We start from the raw sequence: 21,163 nt of genomic DNA, 5'->3' as shown, positions 1-21,163 counted from the left end.
TGAAAATAACTATGTTAAATGTGTTTCATTGGTCTTTGTGATTTTTTTAAAGTGTTTCTTATAAAAAGGACCGGAGGGAGTATATGAGATGTTGTCAATACAGTGTATTAAAATTACAAAAATACTTTAAAATCTGCCTATTATTCATAATGTTTTGGATAAATTGACTAATACAAAGCATATTTGAAGACCAAACTAACAAACAAAAGATAAATTTGAGGGTTTGAGAATCAAAATAACTAAAAAAAAATGTTTAACAGTCAAAATAATTGTTATAACGCCCCATATAAATTGTCTAGAATATCGACAGGGACATACATACTTGAATCCGGATACATTAAAATTACAAGGATAATTCGTCTGAATTTGCATGGTACACTATCACCAACAATTATTCAAATACAAACAGCGGAAATAATCGCTACATAATTCAAATAGTTCAATCTATACAAAATAAGGAAGAAAATAAACTAATAGGAGTCCGTCAAAGAACACGTGCACAACTCCGTTCGCCAACTTACTTCTTAGTTCTTACCCTTATCTTGATCGACTTGTTTATCTGAAAAAAATAAAAGGGAGTGGGTTGAGACAAAAGCCTCAGTGAGTTCCACCTACACCTAGGGTGTTAGTGGTTAAAGGGTGTAGAAAATAATAAGTGAATACTATTATGTGTTATTCCTCAGCTCAAGGCTGGTTTAAATAGGAAGAGTACAAACATAAAAGGAAATAATAGATAAGCTTAGAATCTCCTAGAAATAACAAACTAGGAAACTAAATATTTTCCAACACCCCCCCTCAAGTTGGTGCATAGATATCTGTCATGCCCAACTTGCCGATCAAATGCTCAAAGGTGGGTCTTGCCAAACTTTTGGTTAAGATATCTGCAGTTTGCTGACTCGAAGTTACAAAAGGTAGACATATGATTCCGGCATCTAACTTCTCTTTTATGAAATGTCGATCGATCTCAATATGCTTGGTTCTGTCATGTTGAACTGGGTTATGAGCTATGCTAATAGCGGCTTTACTGTCAGAGTATAATTTCAATGGAAGCTCAATTTTCATCTTAAGCTCTTCTAGGACTCTGTGGATCCATAATCCTTCACATATACCTTGAGCCATAGCTCTAAACTCAGCTTCTGCACTACTTCTTGCTACAACTCCTTGTTTCTTGCTCCTCCATGTCACAAGATTACCCCAAACATAGGCACAATATCCAGAGGTTGATCTTCTATCAGTAATCGAACCTGCCCAATCAGCATCGGTAAAGATAGACACATTCCTTTCACTAGTCTTCTTAAAAAATAATCCCTTTCCAGGATTTGCTTTCAAATATCGCAGTATCCTATAGACTGCCTCAAGATGTTCTTCAAAAGGAGAATGCATAAACTGACTTACTACACTAACCGAGAAAGCAATGTCAGGTCTAGTGTGTGACAAATAAATCAGTTTCCCAACCAATCTCTGGTACCTTCCAGTATCAACAGGAACACTACCTTCTTCCCAAAGTTTTGCATTAGGATCCATGGGAGTATCTGCTGGTCGACATCCACTCATTCCTGTTTCTTTCAATAAATCTAGAATGTATTTTTGTTGGGAAACTACAATACCATCTTTTGATCGAGCAACCTCCATACCAAGAAAATATCTCATGGATCCCAGGTCCTTGATTTCAAAGTCTAATGCTAATTTCTCTTTTACTCTTGCCATTTCAACTATATCATCTCCAGTAAGGACGATATCATCAACATAAACAATTAGGACAGCAATTTTTCCATCTTGTGAGAACTTTGTGAACAAGGTGTGGTCAGCTTGTCTTTGAATGTACCCTTGTTTCTTCATGGAATAAGTGAATTTTTCAAACCAAGCTCTAGGAGACTGCTTTAATCCATACAAAGACTTATTTAGTTTGCATACATTTGATCCAAACTTGTCTTCAAAGCCAGGAGGAATGTCCATATATACTTCTTCTTCTAAATCACCATTGAGAAAAGCATTCTTAACATCCAACTGATGTAGGGGCCAATCTAAGTTAGCAGCAAGAGACAAGAGAATTCTGACAGTGTTCAATTTTGCAACAGGAGCAAAAGTCTCCGAGTAGTCTATACCATAGGTTTGAGTAAAACCCTTAGCCACCAATCGAGCCTTGTACCTTTCGATTGACCCATCTGAATTATACTTCACAGTAAACACCCATTTGCATCCAACCGTCTTCTTGCCATCCGGTAGTGTCATAACACTCCAGGTTTTGTTCTTTTCAAGAGCTTTCATCTCCTCAAGTACAGCTTCCCTCCACTTTGGAACTTCTAGAGCAACCTGTACATTTTTTGGAATCTCTACACTAGACAATTTTGAGGTGAAGGCAGAAAAAGACGAAGACAAATTTGAATATGATATAAAATTGGACAATGGGTATTTAGTGCAAGATCTAACAGGTTTTCTAACAGCCACAGGATCATCGATATCAGGATACAAAATACGACTCTCAGAAACAGAGATAGACTTACCTTTTCTTTTTTTAGGAAGTTGATCATCCCCCGGTTCAGATTCATGACAGTGTTGAGATGTGGACTCATCACTTTCTTTGTGATTCTTTCTCACAAAAACCTTTCCTTTCCAAGTCTTGTTTCCTGCTTCAAACCTATTATCTTTATATGACTCATTATTTTGTGGCATTTCAATTAGATCACCATTATCATCGTTTTCAAGATTCTCATTGTTTTCTTCATGAGAAAATTTAGGCTCGGATTCACCAAGTTCACTACTCATAACAGGAGTAGGATTAGATAAAGAATCATGACCATTTTTTGTTGGTGCAGAAGTATAAGTCTTAGAACTTTGTGATACCGGTAAAGATAAATTATTAAAAAAACTCATGTCCTCAGTTTGAAACGAATCTTCATTTAAATTCCCCCCCTGAAGATGCGTGTCAAAAAAAGGTTTGTTTTCAAAGAATGTAACATCCATGGTGACAAACATTTTCTGGTTTTTTGGATCAAAACATTTATATCCCTTCTGGGTTGGAGAATACCCAACAAAAACACATTTTATAGCACGCGGTTCGAGTTTGCTAATATTCTTATGTTCATGAACAAATGCAGTGCAACCAAAGATTTTTAAGGTCAAATCGTTTGAAACACGATCACTAGGAAAACATTTTTTGAAAATATGAATTGGAGTTTGAAAATTAAGAACTTTGGAGGGCACTCTGTTAATTAAGTATGCAGCAGTTAAAACTGCTTCACCCCACAAATAATTTGGTACTTTACTTGCGAAAAGTAAAGCTCTAGCCACCTCCAACAAGTGCCTATTTTTCCTTTCTGCAACTCCATTTTGTTGGGGAGTGTTAGGACATGAACTTTGATGCACAATTCCATTTTCACGAAAAAAATCACTCAACATTGTGTTAAAATATTCTTTGCCGTTATCACTTCTAAATACTTGAATATTTGTTTGAAATTGATTTTGCACCATTTTAACAAAATCTTTTACGGCCTGACAAACGTCAGATTTCCCCTTTAACAAGTACACCCAACAAACTCTTGAGTGATCATCTATAAATGTGATAAACCATTTTTTATGAGAAAGTGTACTCGTTCGGTTAGGGCCCCAAACATCACTGTGAATAACAGAAAAAGGTTTTGATGGTTTGTAGGGCTGTAATGGAAAATGAGAACGATGATGTTTTGCAAATTCACATGCTTCACATTTAAACAAGGACAAATCCTTATTACGAAATAACTCAGGAAATAAGTGTTTTAAATAAGGAAAATAAGTGTTTTAAATAAGCGGTTCCATCGGTCGATCTCACCCAGGCGAAGCGAAAATGCCGTCACACAAAACCTTCATGATCAAGAAGAAATTGGCGAAGAAGATGAGGCAGAATAGACCCATCCCTTACTGGATCCGTATGAGGACTGACAACACGATCAGGTACAACGCTAAGCGTCGTCACTGGCGCCGCACCAAGCTCGGATTCTAGGTTATTACTTTGTTTCGTTTTGCCCTTTATGTAATTCGTTAGGGTTTTCTTTGCTTTTGTTTAATTTCAGACAGAAATCAAGTTTTGGAATTGTAATGTCATATTTTGGATCTATGTGACAGTGTGTGAGAAACTTATTGTAGTTAATTAATGGTGTTCTACACCTTTTATGAAGCAATTGGGATTCTTTGCAAATTCACATGCTTCACATTTAAACAAGGACAAATCCTTATTACGAAATAACTCAGGAAATAAGTGTTTTAAATAAGGAAAACTAGGATGACCTAATCGTGAATGCCATAACATAACATCATCATTATTATTATTCAGAACTAAAAAAGATTCAAAGCATGAACTTATTGGTTTGGAAGGTAGTTGTGATTCAGGTTCAATGTCGAAGTAGTAGAGTCCTCCACTCTCCTTAGCACTACCAATCATCTTCCCCGAGTTCAAATCCTGAAAAACACAATGAGTACGGAAAAAATTAGTTTGACAATTTCTATCTTGGGCTAATTTACTGACAGACATGAGACTACAAGATAGATTTGGGACATGAAGAACATCTTTAAGGGTTAGACTTGAAGACAACACAACCGAACCTTTACCCGCAATGGCTGAAAAGGATCCATCCGCAATTTTTATTTTATGGTTACCTGCACATGGACTATAAGAAGAAAACAAAGTAGAATCACCTGTCATGTGATCACTTGCACCAGAATCTACTATCCAAGCACGACTGGGACTGACACTAAAAAGGGCAGAAGTACCTTTTGGGGCAACAGAGCCAGAAAGAGTGTTAGATTCAAGAATTTTGTACAGTCTGTCTAGTTGTTCCATCGTGAATGAAAGCTGAATTGAAGAAGATTGTTGCTCTTGATCAGAATTACTGGCTTGGAATGTATGACCCTCACCTCCACCTTTGTTCTTCCGATTTGAAGGTCGCGGAAGACCATGTAATTTCCAACAATGAAAAATAGTATGTCCCAAACGATGACAATATTTGCATTCACGACGGTATTTGAAAGTGGATGATCGTCGTCGAGAATAAAAAAACGTCATAATTAATAATCTTAGCCAAGTAGTACCGGAAGCAGCAAAGAAAAAAGTAACGCCGGTGAACAGTACACGCGAACAGTAATTCCGTGAACAGTGCGCGTGAACAGTGCCGTCGGTGAGCAGTACCGCTGGATGAACAGTGCCGCACAAAATCAGTTGTCGTGGTCGGATTGTAAACACGACGGCGGCTAGGGTTTTGCGGAAGCGAGACCCCCAAAATCGGGAGCTCTCAATACCATGTAGAAAATAATAAGTGAATACTATTATGTGTTATTCCTCAGCTCAAGGCTGGTTTAAATAGGAAGAGTACAAACATAAAAGGAAATAATAGATAAGCTTAGAATCTCCTAGAAATAACAAACTAGGAAACTAAATATTTTCCAACAAAGGGTTATCCTGCCAGTTGATCAGTCATATAAAATACATGTATTATTCTATAAGTACTTCAATGTAATAAAATGTGTCACACAATTATAAATCTTGGTTCGTTTTATTACCCGGACGACCTGAGGTGAGTAGTCTCAGACGCCGGCTTGTCCGGCCAATTGTAAGTATAATAATTGGATGCGAAAATTACCTCACATATTAATTAAATTACCATGTGGATTCATATAATGCGAAATCCAACCAACACGGTCGACTATAATGAAGCTCATGTGGTGCCTCAAGGACCATGTACAAAATGTAATTATAATCAGCACATATGTATGCACCAGAATTCAAGTATTTTGATCAACTGTTAACTTGTTATTAAATTCATTTCTATAGGCTAATTGGGGAATTACTAAGTAAAGTCCTTATCCCTAATTGTAGTTTGCAATTGCCTTAGTCTTGTCATCGATAGTTTATACTAAAGTATCACTTAGGGTACCTAACGGATTTAAGTTGCAACTAGTGGCGTTTATTCTAATTTAGTCTCCTAACAATTAATTAGGGGATAGATAAACTATATTTTCCTAGTCCTAATTATCAACCTAAGTGCCTTATGACGCACTTAGAATCATTTTAAGGCCATTACAATAACAGCACAAGCATGAAATTAAGTTACTATGCATCCCAAAATCATACTACATTACATGCCATAACCAGAGAGAAAAAGGGGAATTTCTAGTTTTCTCATCAAGTGATAATTTTCATGATTTTCACCCAAATATTAATTCTAATGAACCCTAATTTGTATGACCACAATTTACCATTTAGGAAAGGCAAGGGAAACTAATGTTCTATATAAAGGAACTCACCTCATATGAAATGCAACAAAGATGCCAATTACCATACTTGATCCAAAATTCCAACCCTTCTACTAACTCATGTTCCTTGATTTGCAGCTCCAGAATAATTATTCGATGCTTCTTTCTCCACAAAACCTCACATGCAATTAAGTGCCAAAATAATAATAATGATTGAATTTATGAAGGGGTTAAGGGTTCAGCCAAACAGAGGGAAATAGGGATAAAAGATGAGTTTTTCTTCTTACCTTTGCTTCCTAATAGCACAAACTGATGAATGGAAACAAGAATTGGCACATGCAACTTTAATTAAAACTGTTTGAATTCCTCCTATACTTGAGGGGAGGGCAGCACTACAACATGGAGTTTGAAAAGAATTAATTTTCCTTCTTTCACTTGGAATTTTAACTTTTTAATCACCCAATCCAACAACTTGACTTTGATCTAGAATTTTCACATGAAATCAACAAATGAAGAAAAGGGATTTTGATCATGGGATTTTGGGGTTTCACGATGACAGAGGGAGAAGAGAATAGAAAAATAAAGAAGAAGGCGTGTGGTGTGGTGTTCTCTCTCCCTTGTTCAATATTCTCATTTAACTTACTATCCAATTTTTTCTTCAAAAAAAAACTTACCATCCAATTTACCCCTTTCTCCTTTTAGTTCCTAAACAATGTCCAACTTGTCCTTTTTCAATATAATTTCTCCAACACTCAATAAATAAATCCTATTTTATTTTCTAATTAGAGTATCTAATTAACACGGTTATTATTAATTAGAGTTGGGTTGTTACACTTGTTCTTATTTTCGGCCCCCATAAGTAAGTTTCTGAATCCGTCCATGATATTAATGAAGTATTTAATGTTATTTTTTATATTGTACTCTTAAATATTTATTACCCTATCTTTTCTCATTTGTTCAATTTACTAATGAATATGGATGACAATGGGTTGCTTATGTCCGTGGCGGAACTAAGAAATTACTATAATACCCTTAGTATTTTTATGCATTTGAACCTATATATATTTGTTTACACACAATTATGATTGAAACACAAGCGTAGCCTAGTGTAACTGAGCAAGTCACAACACGCTCATACATGAAGAGGATGTAGGTTCAACTCTTGCCATCCTTCATTTTTTATTTTTTATTTTTTGTTGTTTTTCTCTTTTAAATAAATCATGTTCAATACCAAGATTTCAAACTCATGCACTTGAAGATCAAAACTTTTTTTCAAGCCAATGAACCAATAACACTATTTCTTAAAAAGTTTTATTATATATATATATATATATATATATATATATATATACACACACAAATAATGGACAATTTATATTTTTTTTTCTAAAAAAAAGCACACCTATTTTCAAATAAAAACAATCATTATTTTTTAAGTATATATGTAATATGATAAAATATATAATTTTTTGATGATCAACTTTGTGCAAGTATTAGGAAAAAAAAAACTTTGTGCAAATTTTTGTTTAAAGTAAATCATTAATAATTTCAAGTCACTTGGTACCCATAGAATATTATTTAGGGTATGCAATTTAATTTTTTTATGATCAAATTTGTATTTTTTATTACTTAAGTTTTGTATGAAATATAACTTTTTGTTTACACGTACTCATCCTTATACCTGCATAGATAACAATCTTTGTACCTGTCCCCATAAACTATGGATACTAAGTACCCGTTACCTGCACTTTTGCTAAAAGTAAATAGATCAATTATAAAATTTCATATCATTTTAATAAAATTAAAAAAATTTAAAGATTTTAATGTTGACTCATGAAAATTATACACAAAATTATTACTAAACTCATGTTAAAGTTCATATTTTTTTATGACATACTCACATTTTGTTTACATTATGTTATAAATAAATGTTTTTTTATTAAAAATGTGTAATAGTTTAATAGTGTTGTATTTTATTTAAATTCATATTGATTTACATATATTATTATATAATAATTTAAATAAATAAATAAATATATATGGGGTGCGGTGGATACTAAGGCACCCATACCTGCTCACTTTTATGGGTAATTATCCATACCCGTGTCCATATCCAAAATGCGGGTTTTTACCATACCTGTTGCGAGTACCCAACGGGTATGAGTCAAATTGTCATCCCTACTAATGAAGAATAATTTTGTAAATTAACTCATAATTTCTCTTTTCCATGCGACATCAATTACATAATTACATGTTTTAACTTGTGTAATATCATCTTAGTAAAAAAAAACCTTGTGTAATATCATCAAAATGATTTATAATTTGAAAAGAATGGAATAAAATTAACGGTTAAACTAACTTATAAACGTGGAAATTCACAACAAACAATAGAGTTTTTAAATATGAAATTATATATATATATAAAATATTGTTTAATTAAACTTACTCTTTTTTTTTTATTTTAAATAAGATGACTAAGATAGAATTGAGAGAAAAATGATAAGTCGTAAACTAATTGACTTAGTTCATTTTTTAAAAAATTAATTTTAATTTGATCTAGTTATTTCAGTCTCTATTGAATTGATTTTTAATTTGGATTATTTTTGACATTTTTTATTTATTTATGGCAAACTTTGAAAAGAAAAGAAAAGTTGCCAAATTGTAATGAAGACTAAATAAGAAAATAGGGATTACATTGACTTCATCTAAAGTCTCTCAATAACATAGAGACTCTCTACTTATGTTAGACATCTTATGTAACTATCATACTTTGAATCTAAAATCTCTAATTTGTATATGAAAGATTTAAGTAGCAGGATCCTCTCCATTCTTTAAAAGAAATGGGAAGTTCTATTATTATAATTTTGTCTTTTTAATTTGTAAAACCTATGACATTGATTAAGCATTTATGTAATTAATATACACAACTATATTCTTCAAAAAAATATTTATACACACCGTAATTGAGATTTTCATTGAGAAATTGAGATGATCCTAAGTCGATTTTAAGTTGGTGCTTCATAGAGACTCACTCTAGTTTTAGGCTCTATTCGGTAAAAAATAGCGGATAGTTGATAAATTAACTTATAGCGGATGAACTTATAGTGATTAACTTATAAGCTAGCTGATTGAATTTGTAGTGTTTGGTAAAATTAACGGTTGAACTAGCTTATATGTATTTTTTTTTGTTATAATGTAGCCAGAGATGATCGAACCTAGGACCTCCTGCATACTACCCAAACCCCTTACCACTAGACCAAACTAGCTTATAAGTATGAAATAACATAAGAAATATATGTTAATATTTAATTTTTTTCCAAATAAGATGACAAACTTGAAAGAACAAATGATAAGCTATAAGCTATTTGAAATACTGTTTGAAAAATAAGTTATAAGCTAGTAAAATAAGCTCTAAGTTTTTTTTTGAAAAATGTTGACCAAACAAGTTTTGTTTATCATAAGAGCTTATAAGCTATAAGCACAAGCTCAAAATCAAATCTTCCCAAACAGAGCCTTTAAGTTGTTGCTTCTTAGAGAGGCACACTCCCCAAACCCCAAAAGCTAAAACCGTAGTGTTAAATAAACACTATCAAACAAAAAAAATTAAATGTTTTTGGTTCGTATAAAAAGGTGCCCTGATATTGTACCAAAAAAAGAAAGTTGGCATGTTTTGGTACATAGAAAATTTGTATCCACGTAGTTTTAGTCGCTACTATTTTTCAAAATTGTTTAATTATCCTTCAAAATAATTTCAGGCATATTTAGAATACTATAATAAGTTTTTTTTACGAAACTTTAAATTTTTTAAAATGAGAAAAATAAATATAATTTTTTAAAGATAAAAGTAACAAAAATCATGGCTTAGAAATTAAATTTTGAGTACATTTTTTAAAGAATTTTTGTTTTGTTTACAATAGTGCCAATAAGGATCGAACCTGGGACTTCATGCATTATACCCAAACCTAGTGCCTTTTTTAGATGAACTTTTTATAATGCTCTAAATATATTTGCAAAATAATCATTCAAAAATACATATTGGTTAATAACAGGAACTACATATTAATTTTGTAGGAACCAAAACATACAACTTTTTTTTATAGAAACCAAAAAGCAAAATTTATTAATTTTATAGGTGTAAAAACATATTTAACCCAAGAGAAAAATGGGCAAGAATATGTTATATATATTTCTTGAACATGGTTGTCTCGATGTCTCCATTGTAGAATGCAAGACCATGGTGCTACCACCGGGCAACGCCTACATCAGGGCCGACCCTGGGCATAGACATTGATGGCTTCTTATTAGACTCCATGTTTCTTTTTCACCCATCTAACGCGCAAAAAAAATCGGTTTCTAGAAACCAAATTTTTTAAAGTCGATCTCTACCGTGATGAATTGCTGTTGTGGTGCATACATTTCTCTCAGAGTATGGAAGCTAAAGGTTGATGGTACAAAAGAGATGATACCCATAAGTAGAAAAGGTACGCAGTCGCAGTGGCTGGGTGGCTGGGTCAGGAATTTGCATAATTCCCTGTCACTGTTTGTTAGTTTAATGCAATTACAATGTGTTTGATGTTGTTGACAATGTTCCCAATTTGATCATTTTTAGCATTTGTTTTGTTCTCTCTTTAAATGAGAGGTTTGCCGGCAGGCCGATAAGATCTTTGAGATTGACAAGCCAGCAGGGTTGGTTTGGCTATTCCTTTCTATTGAAAAGGAGTCAGTTGTCTGCACGAGTCACCTTCTAGGCTCCGCTGGACAACACAGAATTCTCGTTTAAATATAGGCGGGCCACACTTGTGATGGTTCCCCAAGATCCAATATATATGACCACTTAGGTCTACGTTGATGACGATTACTTAGAGTTATGCCTATATAGGAATCTGAACAATATGGGGTATGGTGTTTTCTTGAAGATGAGAGTTGGTGTTTAGCTAGCTGGGTAATATGAAAAGGGTCTAACATCAGAATGGAGTAAACATTATATGAGGCTCAATTTGCTGGTTTAAAATGTTATCATTGACGTGGGTGACAGAGTCAAATGCATGATTCAACTATCAAATACAGAAAGAGGGTCGCGGCGGTGGCGATGAAATTGTCAGCATATGAGAATTTCACATGGCTTGCTCGTGAGGGAAGAAGCTAAGGGGAGGAATGTGAAAGTGGGCCTTGACTTTGGCCCAAGACTAAGGTGTGGAAAGGAAGGAAATAATGATGAGGTGGCATGAGTGCATGAAAAGCATGAGGACTTATTCCACTATATAAGGAGTGTTATGCAGAAGGAATAAGTAGCTAAGAATTGAGATATTTCTTGGTAGGGTCACTTTATGTGATTTGGGTAAAACGTTCCACGTTGTGGGCTAGTAGCTGCATTGCTATTAGTTTGTTCTATCTTTCTATTCAGTTTTCCATTGTAATCGCATATTCCATTAAATATAATTCCTCCATTTATCATCTTATTATCATCATCATCTTTTCATTTGTTCATATATTAAATCACAAAATATATTCACATACCTATTAATTGGTCCGACCTACCGGATTCGAACCAGCGAGGAGCCAGTGATGGAGGACGTTTGGACTATGAAGAAGCAATTACCAGATTTCATGGGAACCGACCCTGTTGGCTGGATCGCTGTGACCGAATGGTTCTTCGAGAAGAATGAAGTCCCTTTGCAACAATTAAGAAATTAGGTTTCAAATGAGAGTATAAAGCAAATCAATAAAATGATATAAGTTTTAGCATAACCATATGGACAACGTAAAAATAACCATATGGACAACGTAAAAAGGCTTAAAAAATAGCAATTGGGGACAAAAGAATGCAACAGGGGGGAATAATCAAATTCTTGTTATTACTTACCAGAAGTTAATATATCGTAATCTAAAAAGAGATAAAAAAATTGCAATAATCAATTTGTGAATTACCTTACTGATTCTGCAGTGTAGAATGAGGTTGCTATTGCAGCAACCATAATTTAATGCAAATGATAACAGGACCAGTGGATTATGAATCTAAAGAAGGAGATTTTACCTCGAGAACAATGAGCTAATCATCTGAAGGGCATCACATAAAATATCCAGGCATTTACATTTAATCTCAGTGCTCATATCCTGTGGTCATTCAAATAAAAGAAGATTCGGAATTAAAAAACACCAAATGAAGAGTTCATGACTAATTATATTAACACTCACCCAAAAAAATGTAAACTATGCAAGTTCATAAATAAAAGCAAACAATTAGTAATGCGGCATTATTGCCATGTCGAGAAGAATCTAGTAGCTCATGGACCACAAAACGAAAAGGCCCAAAATCAATCTGATCCCATTATAGCTCGCATGCCGTGAACATGAAGAAACTAGTAGAGTGCTGCTGGCATCAGGCATAGCTCATATTGCTCCACAAAGCTACGAGGCTTACTGTACCCAAAAATATAAACTGAAAAACCAACCAAATTTATTGGCCGATATTAATAATAGAGCAAAAACCCTTAATTAACATCTTATTTTATCAATAAACAAAATTCCTTCGAGAGAACCATATTCTTAAGCATTGGTAAAGGCAGAATGTGTCGGATATAAGCACAGATGGGTTGGTAAGTTTGAAGGACTTACTTTGCCGGTAATTCCTTTTATCAATTGTGGTGAGAATAGAATGCGCAAGGGATTGGGTAGAAACTTCAGCAACAACTGTCCTCAAAGCAATGCTAGCAGCAGTGTCCCAGTGTCCTGCTTAGTATTTTGTCACACAGTTGACTGCACATTTCGACAACCCTTGGCTCATTCATCTTCCTCACTAACGGAGAAAGGCTGCAATTTATAATATTAAAATGAATTAAAACAACACTTAATCTGTAATGTGGAGAGTGATATGATAATATAAAATTGGTTCCACTAGGGTGGTTATTAGGTCCATTCTGTACCATTTTAAAGCAAGTCCAGAAAAATCACCAGCAGCATCGTCAAGTTGTTGTATGATGATATTATTCAATTTAGGTTTGAGATCAGGATCGGCCCTAAAAGCGGGTTTGGTCAACTCATTAAGCAAATCAGAGTGGCCATATATTTGTCTTCCCGGTCATCTGTGTGTGAGAATCATTATATGGTTATGTTATGTTGTGGCACAAACAAGTAAATAGTCGATAATAAGATTTCTCCACACACAAAAACAATCATAAAGTACCTTTTGAAGTATACTGGGCAAAGCTAAGTTGGCCATTTTTGCAGCGGCGATGTTGTTGTATAAGTAATGTGGAATGTTGTTAGTTAGTTAGGGAATATGAGAAGCAACAAACATATAAACAAACTAGTTGAATTGAAAATAATCATGCATACAAAAGACCTTGATTGGAGATTTATAAGCAACAGTGCAAGCTTCAATGTTTTATGAACTTAGATTTATCTAGCACAAGAGTGGAAACTGTGATTTGGATCAGAAAAGTACCTTCGATAACCCAAGGCTATGGCCATCCAGATGCATTATAGACTGCTCTAAACAAGGAAGGGTTTGAACCATTATTACTCAATTGAGCTCGCCAACTGGATAAAATTATATCATGACAGAAAGGACTCATATCAGGTAGTAGCGGAAGAAGATCATCAGGGTCTAATTAGCACGCCTTGATTCATCACGGGACTTGTGAATTTGAAAGTCATAAAATCCAAAAAGTTACCATTATTTCCCTTCAGAAAGAAAGTTTAAAGATTAGACAACTAATGTGAGCATCATCTTTAAAAATTGAAAAATAAAATAAAACAGAGGTGATGATTAGACAACAATAAAAGGGGTTCATTCTTGCCTCGTTTCATTTGCATTAGTCTACCCTTTTGAGATATTTCCAAATTGACGCAAGAGCTCAATGAACGTATTAAATACATCCATCTGCAACATATCCATGTCAGATAAACAATCTTACTCTTCAATACAATCTTCGCAAATCGAAATCAAATTCAATGGGAAATCGATGAACTCGCCATTGTTGTTCTTGATGATATCATCGAGGGTCATATCGAGAGCGGCAGACATGGTTGAGAATTTGAGAGTTCAACGAGAGGGGAAGGGAGGAAGAAGAAGAAGGATCTAAGAGTGGATTGAAGAACGTGAACCCTAGAGTGTGTGTTTTGGGAATGAGAGGTGGAAAAAAAGATAAGAAGAGAGAAAGAGAGCGTTGTTTGTTGGAGAGTGGGAAGTTTTTTTTTGACGTCGGAGAGTGTGGGAAGTTAGAACAATAGGGTTTTGTTTTTTGATTTGTTTTATCTCCCCTCTTCATTAGTCAACACGTCAAATCCTTCTTTTTTTTAATCTTTACCTAATAAATAAATAAATATTTAATACTATCGTTCAATATTAAAATAAATAAGTCCCTTCGGGGACATCCGATAAAATTGGAACGATACAGAAAAGATTAGCATGGCCCCTTCGCAAGGATGACACGCACAAATTGAGAAATGGTCCAATTTTTTTAAAAAGATATATAACTATAAATTAATGAATATTGCAATGCAAATCAGCTGCGATAAATGCTCAAAGGTATTATTGACAAAACAATAATTAATGTGTCATTGAAATTTGAAAATGACAAGTAAATGTGGAAAAAAAAAAACTACAAATGCGGCAGATAAAAAGGAATTGAGGGGAAGTAAATAACATTTACCCAACTAATGTTATTATCTAATATCCTTTTTCTATCCCAATTTAATTCTATGAAAAAATATTCCTTGTATATCTTGTGTTGTACTTCAGTATCTCCATCAATCTAACTATTATTACATTCTAAATCTTTTCAAATGGACTTTAACTATATGGTTTGTTTTCTAAATTGTATGAGTACCAACTTGTTTATAGGGTTCAAGGCAAAAGAGAACAATGTTTTAACATTTGTGGAAACACTTTTGTTCTAAATAATCGTGTGTGCCTCCTTGTGTCATTTTGTGAGGTCATAATGCTTCACCTAGTATTATCAACTCTAGAAAGAATGACTGGTTTTACTTTTATCTACTAGGATCAGGTACGCCTTAGTTTTTAACAGGGTGGAGCATCTCTATTTTGAGTTTGTTCAGGGTGAGGAATCCTTGTATTTGTAGTAATATGTGAAGTTAATGAAATCATACAAAATGTCAACAACAAAAAAAAAACTAACGATTTATTTCAAGACAAAATGAGCTTGTGATACAACCGAGATTGAAATATCTAAAATACCTTGCTTGCGAGTAGAAAGAGTTGGCCACTGAACCAGAGGATTATCTCAAGAATTTCTAGGCATTAAAAGCAACTCCAGTTCACTACAAGCAAGGAAAAGATGGCATCAATAACCCACAGGTTCGTGAATTAAACAGGCTCTGATACCAACATAAAGTTGAATAATAATATATTTGTTGTATAAAAGAGGAATGAGCATACAATATTAAGAATATAAAACATTAAATGAATAACTTGTAAATTGTAAATATAAAAAATGATTGTCTTTAGTGGTGGAGTACTTCTCTAAAGACAATCATTGTTTGTACCTATGGTTTCATTGAAATTGAATAATAAAAGAAGAATGGAAAATGCATAAAGCAATATGTACTTATAATGCAAGTAACTGCTATTTCAACTGTCCATAACAGGAGTTCTTCACTGGAAGTAAGTCTTTTTCAATATTAATTCAAATTTATGGGTAATTGCTTGAAGAATACACTTATATATCAATTACTAAATCATAGGCATGAGTTCCAATAAATTATAAGTTTGTTAACAGAGTATCAAATATTAATTGCATTTTTTTAAAAAAACAAACTGCATTTTTTTTTTTGTGCTGCTATATAAAACCAGTCTCTTCTCACAACTCAAATAAATTTTAGAACCAAGAAAATCAAATTGTATACTCTACCTGAACATAAATAAGTATGAGGCTTTGCTCAAACCATCAATGTAATAATGTTTTACACCCGAGAAAGTTATGAAACGAATAACAGTTACCATAAATGTTAGCATATATTGAAAGCTCATTCTTTTTTGGGTGATCCCTTGAAGGTCAGGTTGCCCTCTGTTCAATAGAAATCCAACGGCTGCTATGTGTTCCTCCTACGCAATTTTGCAGTTCTCGATAGTACGGAGACTCCACATCATAGCCTCTACTACATAAAGGAGGAGAACCATTCTTTCTAGATATACAAACACAAAAGAATCAGGAATACATGTAAGAAATCCTGCAATAAATAAATGCACACATATATAATATCTAGTTTACTAAACTTTCATATATACACGCCACATCAGTATTACCTTGAACTACATAATTTTCTTTTACAAGTTTACTTCCATACGACATTTAAGGTCGAGGGGGATTGGGTTGGTTTGAAGAACATTTAAGGAGAGTGGTAGGAGATGGCAAAAACACTTCCTTTTGGGAAGATCCTTGGGTTGATGGAGATTCGCTGAAGTTTCTTTTTAGGAGACTTTTCGATTTAGCACTTGATAAGGAGTCTAGCGTAGTAGAGATGTTTACTGAAGAAAATGGAGTGAGGAAAATTAACTAGAGGTGGAGGAGGGGATTGTTTCACTGGGAGAAGGAAATGGTGGAAGTTTGTAGCGGGTTAGTGCTAGGTGTGAAAAGAGTGGAGAGTGAGGGAGACTGCTGGAAGTGGAGAGAGGAAAATTATTCAATGAAGGTGACTTATCACTTCTTAATTTATGAGGAGGGGGGGAGGAGCAAGACTGGTATAAAGATATTTGGAATCAATTGATTCCTTCAAATATGTCGACGCTAGCTTGGAGATTGTTCTATAAGAGGCTACCGACTAAGGAGAATTTAACTAAGAGAGGAATAACGCTTAATTCTTCTATTCTTTGTGTTGGAGGTTGTGGATGTACGGAAACAGGAGATCTTTTATTCTTTAATTGTCCTATGATGGGAGCAGTTTGGAGGGAGTTAGTGAGATGGATAGGGATTCCGGTAGTCTTGGCAGAGGGGGGTCCGACCCATCTTTATCTTTGGAAAAATATGGTGAATGGTAATTCTAAGATTAGGGACAAAATAGGAGTAATATGGTTTTCTACTGTTTCTTTAATTTGGAAAGCAAGGAATGATATTATCTTTAATCAAGCAGGTCTTGACTTAGAAAAACTGCTGGAAGAAATTAAGATCCTTTCTTGGAGAATTCTTAGAGCTCGGTCTAAAGGGTTCAACAACATTTTAAGCCTATGGCGGATGAATCCGTTAGCATGCCTTGGAGTAAATTGACGATATTGTCTTGTTTCGGTGGATTGAAATTATCATTTTTGTGCTCTCTACTATTTTCTTGTTTTTTGCTGTTGTTTTGGTTATTATGCAGGTATTGTATTGGCATCAAAAGACATTTGCTGGAAGCTGCTCTGTTAAAATATGCATCTCGGTTGCATTTCATAAGGTCATCGTCCGGTTTGTCTTGGGTCAGAAACATTCAATTTTTCTGTTGCCTAAGTGCGTAAGTGACATGACGCGATCGAGATCCCGAGTCACATTATTTTAGCATTGTTTTGCTGCTTCCTTGAGGTGTTCGCTGATTTTTTGTGGGTTCTACGAAAGAAAGACAAGTCGTATTGAGCGCTTTATTTTTCCATATTAGTATCAGACATGTATTGGTCTTGGTAGGCATACATTCATTTGGTGTATCTTAGCTAATTCTGATTATGGTGTATCTCTTGAATAGCTGTCATGCTGTGATGGTACTGAGTTTTGTGGTCATAGGCTGTTTGTTTAGGTGCTTCAATAGGCTAGTTTGGCTTAATAATTCTAGCTTTGATATGCTTCTTTTGGTCTTCATTGTGAAAGACTTGCTTGATTGTTTCATAGCACTTCTTGTGCTTATTTTTTTAATTTATTATTTCCTTTGCTTTTCCAAAAAAAAAGTAAACTTTAAAAAAAACTTTAATACTATTTTAAAATTTGAAAAATACTAACTAGTGTTTTTGAGACATCATATATAATAATTCATTTTAAAATTTGTGTAGTAAATATTTATAAAATGTAAAAATTGTTGTTTTTAATGTAAGTTTTTTTTTTTCTTCTTTTTTAAGTAGTGCAGCATGACACTTAAAATTATGGTATAAATGGTGGAACAATGGTTGTCAATAAAGGCTGTGCCTCATGTTCCTTTTTTCACAAAACATTTTCCTTTTTTGACTCAATTTTTTCACAAAACATAAGAATCAAACTTTAACCGATCACAAAGAAAAAGTTGTCACTAACACCTATAAAAACCATTGTGGGCTAATGCTATAGCGGACCGGTTTAATAAGTGATTTATCGTGAACTAATACTTTAAATCATCAGGAATTTAAACGATTGTCGATAATATATTTTAAAAATAAAATTATTTCTATTCTCGTTTTTTATGGCTAAAAAAATACTATTATTAACGTCAATTCAATACGAATTACATCTTTTTTATATGTTATTTTAATCAAATCAGTGTCAATTAAATCATTATTTCAGTCATAAAAATGAAAATAATGTTAGAAAAGACATTTTATTTATAATTAAAATTGGAGGAAGTATTTTAAAAATTATGTTGCCAATACATGGCCGACCCAACAATAAGGACAACGAGACAATAATCGTCCTAGTCTTTAAAAATATTTAGAAAAAATTATTTTACAAATCTATTTTTATTACAACAAAAGTCCTTATAATTTCTTCGAAGGTCCCTCTAAATATTAAATTTTCAATTTTATTCCATCCCTTTTTATAAAAATTCATGTAACATGTTCAAAATCACTTATTTTAATTACATATCATTATTAAGGCCTTAAAATAATATTAATTTAATTATTTAACTATTATCTTTAGTTTAATAATTTAATATTTATTTTAAAGTTATAGATACGTTAACAAAAAATAAATATTAAATAGTTAAGTTGTTAAACTAGTGATATTTTAAGGTCTTAACAATGATATTTGTTCAAAAAAAGTCATTTGAAAAATGATACATCAACTTTTGAAAAAAATCGGGGAGAAAAAGTATCAGAAACCTATATAGGTGCTTTAGTATCTCCTTAAAGATATGCATTGTTAGAGTAAGTCCCTTTTTTTGTTCAATTCTGAGCCGGTAAGCAAAGACCAAGTTAACGTGGGTCAAACTTTGGCCGTAGACTTGAACGGTTGGAGTGTGCAGGATCACTCCTAAGACTTTCTTTCCCGAGAATTTTTGGGGGCACTAGCACGAGCAAAAATAGCTGAAAAGTTAAGAATGTGGCACGTGGGCTCCCTATGATACTAATCTTCAAGTTAACAACCAGAGACCGATCTATTTATGTTAATATGTGGGCAAGTGACCCACTAATATTTTAATGTTGCTATGTAAACTTGCATATAATTTTTCCATGAGGTGCATTTTAAAAATGCAAAGCTTTTGTCCTAGTGAGTCTAACTCAGTAGGTAGGAATATTATACTATAATTTTTATGGACCGAAGTTTAAACTCTGGTGCACCCATTTATTCACTTTATAAGGTAAAATTATAGCCATTAAAACTACTTAATTAAAAAAAACAAATGCAAAGTTTTCTCTTAGAATAAACTAATGTATGTTCTGCAAGTTTTTCTTCAACACCAAACAAATTTGTCAAAACTTGAGTTAATATATATATTTAGTTTCTTATGGTTCTTTTTCTTTATACCGGAGATAATTATATTTAATATGTGTGAAACACTAAATATTGCCTTCCACACTAAAATTCTTAGATCCATCTATGTCGATAACATAACATCCATTTTTTTTATAACGACTCTAAATAACAATCTAATCTATATAAGAAAGTTAGTTATTCTGAATAAGTCTAAATTACTCTTACTTAAGTTGTTGTCAAGTGTCCCAAATAAGGGTAATTGGTATCCCAAAATTTGATAATTGAAGTAAAAGTACACACCATTTCTAATGGAACCAAGTCATATGAGCCATTTTCTTAGTTTGTGAGTGAAAAATATTTTATCAAACCAGTTTTTACATTGTAACTAAGCCACTTGAGCCATTTTGCACTTTTTGAGTGAAAATTTAGTTTGGGAAACTAAGGCATCTAAGCCATGTGTCTCAGAAGTCACAAGTGAAGAAGTCACTTGTCAAACTTTTTTGGGTTCCCAATGTTTCAAATCAAATTTGAAATATCTTTTATTCAAATTTCTATTTTTCCTCTTAAACTCATATGGTGATAAGGAAAAAAATATTTTACACGGATAAATTTTAACTGATATATAAATTTTAACTATCGTATACAAGATAAATTATCACCGATAAAAAATTCAAGATAAATATCATTTGTAAAACAAGTTATAACCAATAAAAAATTCAAAAAAACTAATTGACACGGGATAAATTTTAACTATCCTATATGAGATAAATTATCAGTTTATCACCGATCAAAAATTCAAAATACTTATCATATGTGACACAAGTTATTACTAATAAAAATTTCAAAACAAAAAAACTATTTTATACGGGATAAGTTCTAACTAATATAAATTTCAAAGTAACTATTATATGGGGCAATTCTAATTGAAAAAATTTTAAAATAATTATCAAATGTGATAAAGTTCTAACCGGCCAATTACATTTTGTATAAAAAAACTATCTTATACGAGATAAGTTCTGACTTATATAAATTTCAAATTAACTATTATATACGAAGCAATTTCTAACTGAAAAAAATTTCAAAATGAGTATCAAATGTGAAGCAAGTTCTAACTAATAACAATATTTTTTTTTTAAAAAAAAACTATCGTATACACGGGATAAGTTCTAATTGATATGATTTTTTTTTTAAAAAAAAAAACTATCTTATACGGGATAAATTTCTATTATTTTTTTCACCTTTTCTTAATTAACACAATTTATTACTAATAAAAATTTCAAAATAATGATCATGCATGAGACAAATTCTTACTATTAAAAAATTCAACATTTTTGGTATCCAAAATAACT

General features: G+C 32.9%; 1 protein-coding gene, 1 long non-coding RNA gene and 1 other non-coding gene across 11 annotated transcripts; 2 read left to right on the top strand and 1 right to left on the bottom strand.

Moving 5' to 3' along the window:
- Positions 1-355: 355 nt before the first annotated feature.
- Positions 356-16,226, bottom strand: LOC123907797. Of its 9 annotated transcripts, none has more exons than XR_006809419.1 (10): positions 16,098-16,223; positions 15,425-15,507; positions 13,670-13,908; positions 13,409-13,431; positions 13,149-13,307; positions 12,841-13,035; positions 12,260-12,664; positions 11,743-11,896; positions 6,277-6,617; positions 356-559 (listed from the first exon to the last, which is right to left on the bottom strand). It is a non-coding gene; the product is annotated as an uncharacterized LOC123907797 (long non-coding RNA). The 9 variants fall into 9 exon arrangements; XR_006809418.1 differs by having other exon boundaries at positions 16,187-16,222; XR_006809421.1 differs by having other exon boundaries at positions 6,277-6,402; positions 6,513-6,617; positions 15,425-16,217.
- On the top strand, positions 3,790-4,174 carry LOC123907794 (60S ribosomal protein L39-3). The gene has a single exon (XM_045958177.1). The coding sequence runs from the start codon at positions 3,824-3,826 to the stop codon at positions 3,977-3,979; it is 156 nt and encodes a 51-aa protein (XP_045814133.1). The 5' UTR covers positions 3,790-3,823; the 3' UTR covers positions 3,980-4,174.
- LOC123911969 lies at positions 14,586-14,688 on the top strand. Its single transcript, XR_006810827.1, has one exon. It is a non-coding gene; the product is annotated as a U6 spliceosomal RNA (small nuclear RNA).
- Positions 16,227-21,163: the final 4,937 nt, after the last annotated feature.

This window comes from Trifolium pratense, linkage group LG2 (assembly GCF_020283565.1).
Source record: "Trifolium pratense cultivar HEN17-A07 linkage group LG2, ARS_RC_1.1, whole genome shotgun sequence".
Classification (NCBI taxonomy): domain Eukaryota; kingdom Viridiplantae; phylum Streptophyta; class Magnoliopsida; order Fabales; family Fabaceae; genus Trifolium; species Trifolium pratense.
The sequence above is the reverse complement of the archived record's forward strand: the minus strand, read 5'-3'. Positions and strand labels throughout refer to the sequence as shown.